The sequence below is a fragment of the Chelonia mydas genome, chromosome 10, assembly GCF_015237465.2.
Source record: "Chelonia mydas isolate rCheMyd1 chromosome 10, rCheMyd1.pri.v2, whole genome shotgun sequence".
Classification (NCBI taxonomy): Eukaryota; Metazoa; Chordata; order Testudines; family Cheloniidae; genus Chelonia; species Chelonia mydas.
Window position 1 is genome coordinate 9753226 of NC_051250.2, and position 13807 is coordinate 9767032.

Below are 13807 nucleotides of genomic sequence, written 5' to 3' on the forward strand. Positions count from 1 at the left end.
GAGGGGCTTCTTTTTAATTGCGGAGCCGCGTTCCTCACCACTGCTTTGTAGGCCGGTTTGTAGATCTGGTTTTGCACAGACAGTGGCAAAAGGTGAGTTCTACATTTAAAATGAAAATAATTAAACTCCTTGGTCTCCCCCTCTACCTTCCCCCCGAAACTGCGCTCATCGGAGCGTGAGGACCATCAGTCACTACTGACGGGGAAAAATGATCTGAAATCTCTCTGCCTTCACATCAGAGCATGATGCTCACTTCAGCTATGTCTACTCTTAATACAATACAGCAGCAAAGGTGCAGCGTGTCAGTGTAGACATGCACTACAGTGGTGGGAGGGATTCTGTCCCATTGCTGTGGTTAGTCCACCTCCCCAGGAGGTGATAGCTAGGTTAATGGAAGAATTCTTCCGAGGACCTAGCGCTGTCTACACTGGGGGTTAGGTTGGCATAGCGACATCTCTCAGGGAGATGGATTTTTCACACCCCTGAGAGACACAGCTATGCCAATGTAGGTTTTCAGTGTAGACCAGCCCCAGAGACCCCGCAGACCCAACCGCCTCTTGACAGGTGCATTACCTACGCCGATGGGAGAACCCCTTCTCTTGGTGTCGGTAATGTCTATGCTGATGTGCTACAGAGGCACAACTGAAGCGCTGCTGCTGAGTTGCTGTAGTGGTTTAAGTGTAGACAAACCCAAAGGGAGGAGGAAACAAAGGCTTTGTCTACACTAGCACTTTTGTTGGCAAAACTTGTCAGTTGGGGTGTGGAAAAAAACCACACCCCTGATCCACATACGTTTCATTGACAGAAGTGCCGGTGTGGACAGCGGTATGTCGGCAGGAGATGCTCTCCCGCCGACATAGCTACCGATGCTCGTTGGGGCTGGTTTAATTATGCCAGCGGGAGAGCTCTCTCCCGCCGGCACAGAGCCGCTACACAGGAGACCTTAGCTGTGTCGCTGTAAGGAGCATAGTGTAGACACAGTCAAAGATGTGAAGGCAAGAAGGAAAAGAGAGAGAGAGAGAAGTAGAAGAGATGAAAGAGGGAAATAAATACATAAAACCACAGCCCTGGCTACCTCAGGGGAGGAAGGCGGCAAAATTAAGCCATTGGCCTATTGTGAAGTTACATCTGATCTCTTGGGAGCCACTCAGATAATATACAGTGAGGGATGCTTTTATCAGAACCTAAATAGACTGATCAGAGCTGAATTTCCAACAAATCCCAGCTCCCACTCCCAGGCCCTTGAGCCATCCGATCCCCTGGCCTAGCTCCACTGTGTGTGTGTGTGTGAGGATATCCTTACATGCTGGTATTCAGTTCTGCCATTCCCGGACATTTACTTCCCCGCCCAGGTTCAAAAGGCGCACTCCCCCGTCCCAAGGGCCTGTGGGAATCAGTGTGACACATGCCCCTGAGGTCAGCCTCGCTTTTATTATTAATAATAATAACGATCATCAGAGTCGGCATGGGCAAGAGACAAAGTGAGGTTTTGTTTTTTAAAAAAAATCTCCTCGTGCGTGTTTCCATGGAAACTGTGACATCACCGAAGAACCCTGAACGTCTGGGCCATGCAGAAAGGATTTAAAAAAAAAAAGAAAGAAAGAAAGGAAGAAATAAAAGCACCCAGATGGGGTTTCAGTGAGGCTCTGGACAGTTACCTAGCAACTGTACAGTAAAATAATGTCCTGTTGTTGGAGAGAGATTGTTACAGGATGTTGGGAAGGAATGCGAACAAAATCCGGGCTCAGGCAGGGAATTAACAGAGCCAAAGCTCTCTTTGTTTGCTGGGGCCTGGCTCGGGGGGGTTATTAAAGCCTATTAGTGAGACTAATAAACAGGGCCAGGGAAGTTGAGTAGTAAATGCACCCATGTGTGTCCCACAAGAGTAGCCCCGACTGAACAGAATAGGCCTAAGTCTCAGTGACAGGTTAGATCCAGGTTGGTCAGTTCAGCATTGGTTTATTTTTATACAAACCAGGTCTAACCATGGCAGTGAGGCCAGGCTGTGAGCCAGCTGTGTTAGACCCTGGGATTTCTTGCCTGGGTGTGAAGGGTGTCGTCTTCCTCTGGGTTTGTTCAGCACCTAGGAACTAGAATCGTAGAATTATAGGGTTAGAAGAGACCGCTAGGGTCATCTAGTCTAACCCCCTCCCAAGAAGTGGGGGGCCTTTCAGTCCTACCATTGGGCAAATAGAGAATAATAACTGGATATGGGCCTGCACTGGGTGATGCAGAACTGAGCCATTCCAGGAGGCAAGCTCCCAGGCAAGCCAGGGGAACATGCCAGCTGCTACACCCCTTAGGCAGGTGCAGCATGCACTCCTCTCTATGGCTGGCCCACTCTGCCAGCCAGTGGAGGGGGAAAGCATAGGCCATGGCTCCAGCTTCTTCCCACCTGAGAACACCTACAGGAGCACTGCTGGGGTGCTGCTATTGCACTCAAGTGAACGTGCAAGTGAGCACTTCGTGTGGCTGTGTGTTCCTATAGTGACTGGCCCCAGCAAAGATAAATCCTGCTACTAAAGCCTGGTCTATAGTACGCGGTTATTTCGGAATTAGCTGAGTTACTTTGAAATAAAACTGATTCCATCCACACGACCAAACCAGTTTTTTCGATTTAAAGGGCTCTTTAATCCAATTTCTGTACTCCACCTTGGCAAATGAAGTAGCACTAAAATCGAGATCACAGTTCCGGGTTACAGGTAATGTGGATGCAATTCGACGTTATTAGCATCCAGGAGCTATCCCAGAATGCTCCCTTATGACCGCTCTGGACAACACTCTCAACTCCGATGCACTAGCCAGGTAGGCAGTAAAAGCCCCGGGAACTTTTGAATTTCCTGTTTGGTCACCATCAGCACAGGGGACCATCAGCACAGTCCACCATCACAGGCGACCATGCAGAGTCCACCATCAAAAGAGACCACGCAGTCCCGGATTCGCAGATGAGCTCCAGCATGGTCCGAACGGGAGGTACTGGATCTCATCGCATGCTGGGGAGACGAATCTGTTATGGCAGAACTATGTTCCAAAAAAAGAAATGCAAATACATACGCTAAAGTCTCCAGGGCCATGACGGAAAGAGGCTACTCCAGGGACACAGAGCAGTGTCGTACAAAAATCAAGGAGCTCAGGCAAGTGTACCAAAAAGCCAGGGAGGCAAACAGGGGCTCTGGGTCACAGCCCCATACATGCTGCTTTTACCGTGAGCTGCATGCAATTATGGGGGGTGATGCCACCACTACCCCACCACTGTCTATGAACACCTGCAAGGGGGGAGTAGAACGGAGCGAGGAGGATGAGTTTTTGGAAGACGAAGAGGAGGAGGAGGAGGAGGAGGACAGTGCACAGGTGGCAAGTGGGGAATCCGTTTCCCCCCCTAGCCAGGAACTATTCTTAACGCTGGAGCCAATAGCCTTCCCCCACTCCCAAGGCAGGCTCCCGGACCATGACCCTGGAGAAGGCACTTCTGGTGAGTGAGAGCTTGATTGGAGCCACACGGTAGGGGGTGGGGGGAAACCCAGCCGCGCTGGGCTGTTCGCGTTTAGTTTAAAGGGCTCATCCCTGCTCAGAACCTCATCGGAGCCACATGGTATGGGAGGGGGGAGGGGAGGGTGTTGTGTGAAGTGATCATCCCAGAGAGCCCACAGGCCCTCCTTTTATATGGCAAACCCACCAGGCATTGCTTGCTATGGGAAAGGGGGCCCAGCAGTTTGAAAGCATTGAAATGAATGTGGAAGAAGCAGAACCCCACGTGCCCCTAGGGCTTACCATGGCTGCCTGCAAGCTGAATTCTGTTGCCCGGCCGCATGTGGTGGCTTACTCACACCAAAGTGGCAGGCACTTCAGTATAAGAGGCAAAATGCGACCTTGTACAGAAAGAACATGTGCTGTGTACTATGAATTGCCTGTTTCACTGAGAAAGAGTGTCCCCTTTGTTCTCTAAAATGTATCTTTTAAAATACTACCCTCCCTTTTTCTCCTCCCTCAGGTGCAAATGTTTCAACATGGCCCCTATCTACTCAGTCGCAGAGGCTGGTCCAGATTAAAAGGCGGAAAAAATGAACTCGGGACGACATGTTCGCCAAGCTCATGCAGTGCTCCCACACTGAATGCGTGGAGGCAAACAATTGCGGAGTCGCGTAAAGCATTACATGAATATGAAGAGAGGAGGGACGCGTGCAATGAGAGCAGGCAGGATGCTATGGTCAAGCTCATGGGGGAGCAAACTGACATGCTCCGCTGTATGGTGAATCTAATGCAGGAAATGGAGCAAGACCACAGACTGCTGCTGCAGCCCCTGTATAACCACCCTCCCTCCTCCCAAAGTTCCATATCCTCCTCACCCTGATGCCCAAAGACATGGGCGGGAGGCTACGGGCACCCACACAGTCAACTCCAGAGGATTGCACAAGCAGCAGAAAGCTGGCATATCCGAAATTTTGATTTGGTTTCTGGACTTGTCCTTCCCTCCTCCTCCACCCCGCTAACCCAATACCTGACCCCCCACCCCGTCTAGCTTCTTATTTCTCTCAATGTTTTGTGCAACAAATAATAAAGAATGGTTTTTAAACAATTGTGACTTTATTTCCTTTCATATATATAGGAGGTGGGTAACTTTAAGAGAAACAAACACAACTGTCACACCGTACCCTGGCCAGTCATGAAACTGGCTTTCAAAGCTTCTCTGATGGGCAGTGCGCCATGCTGCGCTCTTCTAATTGCCCTGTTGTTTGGCTGTGCGAAATTGGCAGCCAGGTGAGTTGCTTAACCTCCCACCCTGCCATAAATGTCTCCCCCTTACTCTCACAGATATTGTGGAGCACACAACAAGCAGCAATTACAATTGGAATATTGGTTGTGCTGAGATCGAACCAAGTCAGTAAACTGCACCAGCGTGCTTTCAAACGTCCAAAAGCACATTCTGCCACCATTCTGCACTTGCTCAGCCTATAGTTGAACTGCTCCTTACTACTGTCCAAGGTGCCTGCGTACGGCTTCATAAGCCATGGCATTAAGGGGTAAGCTGGGTCCCCGAGGATAACTATAGGCCTTTCAACATTCCCAACAGTAATTTTCTGGTCTGGGAAGTAAGTCCTTCCTGCAGCTGTTCAAACAGACCAGAGTTCCTGAAGATGCGAGCGTCATGCACCTTTCCCGTCCATCCCACGTTGATGTCGGTGAAACGTCCCTTGTGATCCACCAGTGCTTACAGCACCATGGAAAAGTACCCCTTGCGGTTTATGTTCTGGCCGCCCAGGTGTTCCAGGGCCAAGATAGAGATACACGTTCCATCTATCGCCCCGCCGCAGTTAGGGAACCCCAGCGCATTAAAGCCATCCACAATGGTCTGCACATTTCCCAAAGTCACTACCCTGGATAGCAGCTGGTCAAGGATTGTGTTGGCTACTTGCAGCACAGCAGCCCCCACAGTAGATTTGCCCACTCCAAACTGATTCCTGACTGACCGGTAGCTGTCGGGCGTTGCAAGCTTCCACAGGGCTATGGCCACTCACTTCTCAACAGTGAGGGCTGCTCTCATTTTGGTGTCTTTGCGCTTCAGGGCAGGGGACAGAAAGTCACAAAGTTCCATGAAAGTGGCCCTATGCATACGAAAGTTTTGCAGCCACTGGGAATCATCCCATACCTGCAACACAATGCGGTCCCACCAGTCTGTGCTTGTTTCCCGGGCCCAGAATCAGTGTTCCATGGCATGAACCTGGCCCAACACCACCATGATCTCCCAGTCGCCACGTGCCGTGTTTCTAGGAAGTCTGTGTCCATGTCCTCATCAGTATAGTAATCGCGCTGTTGTCACTTCCTTGCCCGGTTTTGCAAGTACTGCACATACTACTGGATAATGTGCGAGGTATTTACAATGGTCAAAACTGCAGTGGAGTTCTGAGAGGGCTCCATGACTATGGCGCCTGCACAGGTAATCCTGGAAAAAGGGCATGAAACATAGGAGAGCAGAGTGGCAGTGGAAGAGGTGCTGTTTGGTTCACGATAGCCAAAAAAAGGCGGGAAATGGCTGTCTTCTGTAGCTTTCATGGAGGCGGGAGCCCTGGACAGACAACATGGAGAAGCTCGGAAGCACAGCAATAGTGGGAGAGCAGAGTTGGTGGTGGAAGCTGTGCTGCTTGGTTCACGATGGCTGAGCAGAGTTGGCAGCGGAAGCGTTCGATGAGGAAGAGAAAGAGTAGATAGTAGAGATTACATAGGAAGATGAGAGGAAATGCGAGGTGGATTCATAGTAGCAGGAGAGCAGCGGTGCACCGTCTGCTGAAAGCAGTATGGCGTCTGCACACCAAGAGGGCGTGAAATGATTGTCTGCCGTAGCTTTCACGAAGGAAGGAGCAACTGATGACACATACCAGAAACACCCGCGAGAATGTTTTTGCCCCATCATGCACTGGGAGCTTAACCCAGAATTCCAATGGGTGGCGGGGACTGCAGGAACTGTGGGATAACTACGCACAGTGCACCACTCCGACATTTGTTGCTAGCCTCGGTACTGTGGACCCACTCGGCCATATTCACGCGCTTTAGTGGGGACATAGAAGACCGAATGTATAAAATTGCTTCCGAAAATTCAAATAGAATAATTTTGAAATAATTTCATACTGTAGACATACCCTAAATGTCAGATTCCTTTGGCTCAAGTGGCATGGGCGGTTTTGAATGCTGAAGGTTCAGCTTCTGCTGATGACTATGATATCCCTACCATGTTACATCTTGGTGCTGTAAGATCCTAACGGATGCTGCCATGCAATGGAGCCATGCCTCGGTGCTGGAGGGTCTTTGCTGCTATGTTTCAGCACAGCGTCCATGAGAGTCAGATCCCTGTGCATAGGATCCTGGGGAATGACCCTGCCCTAGCAGGATACAAGGAACTCCCATTGGCTTCAGTAGGGCTTACTTGTACACAGCTAGGGAAGAATTGGTACCTTGGATGCTGTTCTGTAGGTCTCTGAGTGCTGACGTGTAATATACCAGAAATAACGTGGTCATGTCTCTCTTCTGGAGATTCCCAGATACACTGATCTGATATTGTAGAGATAATACATTGTGTCTCACTATCTAATAAGTGTTGCTACAAAGGACGAACAGCTGTTTCTTCCTCAAAGAGCTCTTAAAACAGTGCTGTATTTGCCAGGGAAGAGTAGCCAGCTAGTTACTAAACCCCGACAGGATACTTTGCTCTAGATGTGCTTAGCGGGTCAAATTCCACACACAGTTTCACTTGTGCAGTCCCCATTGACCACATTGGCAGTGACACAGGTATAACAGCACACGTTGACCCTTCTACATCTGGTTTTATGTGGACTATGGTCATTCTTAATAGGGCGTTGCCCTGACATGGTATAACATCCCAGAGTCATGCCATGGACAAAGGACACAAGTGTGACACTAAAGCCACATTTTAGACACCATTAGCACTTGAATACTTATTCTGAAGATGACAGTAACACCAAGTGCTCCACTCCTTAGCTCAATCCCTTTGATTAGGGCATATGGCCTTGATTATCCCAAGCCCAAGTATGAACCCTACACTTTGTCCAACCTTCATTATCTTGGATATGTTTTTCACTATGGAGACACATCTAGTTTGTCTACTCTTGTATGTTGAAGTTCAGCATGATACACCTAGCAACTGACAAGCCCCGATGCTATTTCTTTATCGGGGTTTAGATCTGGTGAGGTAAATTGTTGTGTTTCTTCAAACATCGAGAACAATCGGATGCTTCAGATTAAGAGAGAGCAAATCAAAACTAAAGTGTCCGTGAGAGCATGGTTTGTGTTGTTCCTCTGCAGCACTTTGCACTGAGATGGGCTGCTTGTATCTTCAGGTGGGGGAATCCTTAGAAACATACAGAGGTAGAGCGCGGAAAACAAAGGCATATTAGTGCAATATCCCATTTAAATGAATAGAGAGGAATGCAAAGTGTGACATTTCCCCTCTTATTCAGGTATACACACACAGACACGCACCACAACACAAAATCAGAGGCACGCAGCTGTGAAATGATGGTGTGAGGGCAAGCTAGGCCTTGGGACTCTTCCTCTCTTGGCCAAACATGGAGGAGGTCCAATGATGATTGGTTTCCCTCACCCCTTCTTTTGGCTGCCACCATTATGCCCCCCCAGCTGTCTTTTGTTTTCCATCCACATACCATAAAAGGGGTGTGCCACCCCCTGGAACAGGAAGCACTGAGAGCGGGCACCGCAGTGGCTTCCCCATCTGCCTTTAGAGGAAAGGCATCATGTAAAGTCTGACAACTCAAGGCAGAGTGTCAGTGGTGAGGCCAAATTTGCTTCTCCCACAGGTTCACCACCCTCCAGCACCGCCGGCATCAATGGAACTGCACTGGAATCGCTGAGAGAAGAATATGGCACATGCTGTTTAACCTTAGAGAGGCACAATGGCCTATGTGTAGCACATGGGACTCAGGGGATCAGAGCTTGTCTCTGTGGTTGATTTGCTGAGAGTCGTCTGCCAAGTAACATCACTTCTCAGTGCCTCAGTTTCTCCAAGTGTAAAATGAAGATCATAACACCAAGCCTGCCTCATTGGAGTGCTGTCAGGCTTAACTGTTCCATGGTTACTTTTTAAGTGCTTTAGATCCTTGGATGGAAGGTGCTATAGACAGGAAAAGGATGGTTATTCCCTCTCACCAGTTCAGCTCCTCCTCCTCCCGCCAGTTTTCCCTATCACCATCCGTGCGTCAGTCCTTCCCCTCCCCTGAACCGTGGTGAAAGTGCTGGGCAAAGCAGTGGTTTTGAGAAGTGGATCTATATCCTTGCTGTTAGGACCCTGTAACCCTATTTTTTGTGCCTGGCTGAGAGCACCCTGTGCCTACAGCGGAAAGCTGTGCAGTTCCAAGCGTGGCCTGTGGAAGGAGCTAGCACACAGAAATAGGCCCTGGCCCAGCGAATCCAAGTGGGACTCGAAGATCCAGAGCGCTGTCTTTCTTATGCGTGCAAGCAGTTTTCTCTCTCTCTTCCCCTGGCCTCCTCATTCCAACCCTGAGCTCAGACAGTTGGCAGTACTGCCCACATGTCCCCGTGGAGCCTTCGTTCCTAACAGAGCTGGGTGATGCCTCCTAAAATAACAAGTGCATCTTCTCAGTGGGTTGTGTGCGAATATTTGAGCTGTGCTCAGTTTCCCTAGGTGGCAAGATATCACTAGGGTAGGGGAAAGACAGCAGCTGTCAACAGGGCCAGAGGAATTTTAGGGGACACCTCTTCTGATCTTCCCTCTTTAGGAACATTAGCACGTGCCATTTCTCTACATCTCAGTGTCAGCATCCCCTGGAGTGGCCCCTTGCTGGCTGAGTTTGAGTCTTGCATAGCAGCAGCCTGTTGGCCCAGGATCCTGCCATACGTGGCATCTCGTGGCACATGTAGCTGTGGGAAGTGAGTGCAGCTCAGAGGTGGTCGTCCAGCATAGGGAAAGTGTCTACCCAAGAAACTGCTTGCTTGACGCACTAAAGAGTCCTAAACCAGCCATGGGAGGGAGTGCGCACTGCATCAGAGACCGAAACTCAGGGGTGATCTTGCAACTCTTGCTTCCCTGGCCAGTGGGGGCTGTTGGAAAGTGACCGCACAGGGTGAAGGGTGCATGACGAATAGAAAGGTGAGTGCAGCAGTGTGTGTGAGCAGAGAGGGTGCAGCCATCAGCCCCATCAGACACTGCTGGGACCAAACCAATAGGCAACACTGAGTTTAGTTAGCGTGGCAGATGTACTTAGGGGCCACTGTGGGGTCAGAGGGTGCAGGAACATACACATCAGCTGCTCCCAGTGAGCTCTAGGCCTGTTCATGAATGCCGCTCTGCAGAACCCATCACAAAGCTTTGGCGGAGCTAGAATTGGAGCACCAGCACTTCCACCCCATGCTCCCAGAGCTGGGATTGGGTTACCTGGAGGGCACCACACTCATCAGAACCCAATCCCAAGTGTAACTGATCCGACGTGATCAATACATGCATTGTGGCCCTGCCCCAGGACTCCGCCCTCTGACCCTGCTTCTTTCCCGGTTTCTCGTTCAAGGTTTATGAATCACAGGGTCCCGTCCAACCGGAGGTACCAGCCAACGGAGTATGAGCACGCAGCAAACTGTGCCACGCACGCCGTGAGTCGCCTTCGCGTTGCCTTGGGGGGCGGGGAGGCACGTCTGGCGGGAAGGCAGAGGTGTATGGGTCTCAGCTCCCATTGTGTTCCCAGAATGGAAGGCAAAGCTGGGGCTTGCTCCACTCCCTGTTCCCTTACAAGTGGGTAAGGAGCCATCACAGGTTGAATGTAAATTACATTTAGGGTTGCATCTTCTGACTGGCGCTCAAGGGCTGGGATGTGCTCAGCTACACCTGGAGCCTGCACACCCAGTCACTGCCCGTGCACACGGCCAGGAGCTTGTTTGCAGGAGCTCGCCACGTCTCCTTTGGTCTCTGGTGGCTTTTAAGTAAGAGTCAGGGCTCATTGTAAGTGACTCTTACCTGACACAGATAATCTTGGGTGGCAGTTTGGGTGAAAGTGATCATGAAATGATCGATTTCCCCATTCTAAGGAGAAGAAGGAGCGAGAGCAGCAGCGTGAGGACAATGAAAGCAGACTTTAAAAAAATCAGACTTTAAGGCTGAGGTGTTTAATGCCTATTTTACGTCAGTTTTCACCAAAAAGGTTAATGGTGATCAGATACTCAATACAATTAATATTAACCAGGGGGAAGGAACTCAGGCCAATATAGGGAAAGAACAGGTTAAAGAATATTTAGATACGTTAGATGTATTCAAGTCGGCAGGGCCAGATTAAATTCATCCTAAAAACTAAGGAACTAGCTGATGCAATCTCAGAACCATCAGCAATTATCTTCGAGAACTGATGGAGGATGGGTGAGCTCCCAGAGGGGTAGGGAAGGGGAAACATAGTATCTATCTTTAAAAGGGGGAACAAAGAGGAACCCGGGAATCACAGAGCAGTCAGGATACTAGAACAAATGACTAAACAATCAATTTGTAAGCCCCTAGAGGATACTACGATTATAAGGAATAGCCAGCATAAATTTGTCAAGGATAAATCATGCCAAACCAACCTATTTTCCTTCTTTGGGTTACTGGCCTAGTGGCTGGGGGAAACAGTAGACATGCTATATCTTGATTTTTGGTAAGGGTTTTGACACACGACAATCTCATAAGCAAACGAGGGAAATGCAATCTAGATGAATTTACTATAAGGTGGGTGGACAACTGGTTGAAAGACCACATTCAAAGAGTAGTTATCAATAAGGCTACGATTTAATCATGGGTATTTTTAGTAAAAGTCATGGACAGGTCACGGACAAGAAACAAAAAATCACGGCCGATGACCCGTCCATGATTTATACCATAAATACCCCTGATTGAATCTTAGGGTGGAGATGCTGGGGAGGGGGGTGGGGGATCCTGAGGCACCAGTGGCGGGGGGGGGGGAAGCCCCGGGGGGCCAGCAGCTGCTTCGGCAGCACCATGGGTTGAACCCTGGGGGACCAGTGGCTGCTCCAGCCACCACCAGAGCAGAGCCCTGGGGCCAGCCGCTGCTCTGGCCGCCCCCAAGACCACTGATCAGGTGGTCCCTGGGGCGAGCCGCATTAGCCATTGCTCGGGCAGTCCCTGGAACCAGCTACCGGGGCCAGCAGAGCAGCAGCCGGTGCAGTTGCCTGCAGGGCTGCTCAAGCGGCTGGCTGCGGAGCTGTCCCCAGGGCCACCTGAGCAGCTATCTCCAGGGCCAGCTGCTTGGGCGGCCCAGGGGTTAGCCACACCGGCTGCTGCAGAAGTCATGGAGGTCACAGCAAGTCACGGAATCTGTGACCTCCGTGACAAACACGGAGCCCTAATTATCAATGGTTTGCTGTTGAACTTAAAGGGCGTATATAGGGGGGCCCTCAGGGGTCAGTCTAGGTCTGGTTCTCTTCAATATCTTCATTAATGACTTGGATAATGGAACAGAGAGCATGGTTATAAAATTTGCAAGTGACACCAAGCTGGGAGGGATAGCAAGCACTTTGGAAGACAAGATTAGAATTCAAAAGGACCTTGACAAATTGGAAAATTGGTCTGAATTCAATAAGACGAAATTCAATTAAGATTAGTGCAAAGTACCACACTTAGGAAGGAAAACTCACATTCACAACCACAAAATGGGCAATAACTGGTTGCCAGACGGTAGATGGCTACATGGTAGTACGCTGCGGGGTTACAGTGGGTCACAAATTGAATATGAGTCAACATGGTGATGCAGTTGCAAAAAAGGCTAATATCATTCTGGGGCATATGAACAGAAGCGTTGTACGTAAGACACAGGAGGAAACTGTCCTGCTCTGCTTGGCCTTGGTGAGGCCCCAGCTGGAGTACTGTGACCAATTCTGGGCACCACACTTTAGGAAAGATGTGGACAAATTGGAGAGAGTCCAGAGGAGAGCAACAAAAATGATAAAAGGTTTAAAACCCTGACCTATTAGGAAAAGTAAAAAAACCAAAACAGGGCATGTTTAGTTTTGAGAAAAGAAGATTGAGGGGGGACCTGATAATGGTCAAATATGTTAAGGGCTGTTAGAAAGAGGACTGTGATCAGTTGTTTTCCTTGTCTACTGAAGAAGCAATGGGCTTAATCTGCAGCAAGGGAGATTTAGGTTAGATATTAGGAAAAACTTTCTAATCCTAAGGGTAGTTAAACTCTGGAATAGGCTTCCAAGGGAGGTTGTGGAATCCCCATTGTTGGAAGTTTTTAAGAGCAAGTTGGACATACACCTATCAGGTATGGTCTAGATTTACTTGGTCCTGCCTCAGCGCAGGGATCTGGACTTGATGACTTCTTGAGGTCCCTTCCAGCCCTATGCTTCTAGGATTCTAAGATCTTGCAAGCAGTTTGAATGAGAGGACAGCAAGCAGGAGCTGTGGCTGCAGTGCTGACATCATGGGGGATCTGAGACACTTTTGTAACAGGGCTTTATACATCCCTGCATCCAGTGATCAAAGTAGATTGGAACAGGATGGGGAGCTCTAATCCCGCCAGCCAAGGAAGAGGGGAAGCTGTGGGGCAAACCCACTCCCCTGACCACCCCCTTGCTTTAACCCCTGCCTACATCAAGGTGGGGTTTTTTTTCTCTGCCACCCATTTTGCTTCATATGGTGAAGTTATTTGGTTAGACAACCAAAGTGTTTTGCTAAGAACTGCTCACGCTGGACACCCCTACGGTCTCCGTGAAAATGGAACATTCCTTTTTCACAGCAGGAGATGGCCGTTGTGGCAAGATAAGAGGGCCTGGCATTGTTGGGGAATGGAAGGATCTGATTGGCTGAGAGTGAGGTAAGTAAGGCAATAACATGTGGCAGGGCGTGGCATGTAACATGAGGCTATCTCACCTCCGGTGCATGGGGAGGCATGAGGCCTCGCGTCCCCAGCACCGGAGGGATGGGGTGTGACCTGATAACCCACAGCCAGGAGGCTGAGTGTCTTTATTTTTCTACGCCTGGAAGTCTGTTTTTAAGCCACGCCTGCTTTATGGGCCCAATCCCACAGCCCCGAGTCAAGACAATCTCCCACTGGCTGCGGGAGAATTCTGGAGGTGCTAGGATCAGGCAGGGGCTGGACTCAATTGCAGCATCTGATCTGAGGAAGGTTTTTCGTCCTCGTGAAGAAGCCCTTGCCTTTTGGGAATGCTTCCCCACGACTTTGAAAACCCATTGCCTTTCGGAGATTAGAGCCTGACCCAAAGTCAGTTGAAGCCAATGGGAAGACTCCCGTTGGCTTCGATGGCCGTTGGATCAGGG

General features: G+C 49.7%; 1 protein-coding gene across 3 annotated transcripts in view; it reads left to right on the forward strand.

Annotated features, from left to right (window-relative positions):
- Positions 1-13807, forward strand: part of MMD2 (monocyte to macrophage differentiation associated 2) — a 54911-nt gene that overhangs the window by 23498 nt on the left and 17606 nt on the right. For all 3 annotated transcript variants that reach the window (XR_006284405.1, XM_037911512.2, XM_037911513.2), the window contains exon 2: positions 10053-10134. Coding sequence is in view for 2 of the 3 variants with exons in the window: in XM_037911512.2 (XP_037767440.1) it covers positions 10053-10134 (82 nt within the window). In the remaining variant the exon portion in view is untranslated. The remainder of the gene's footprint in view (positions 1-10052; positions 10135-13807) is intronic.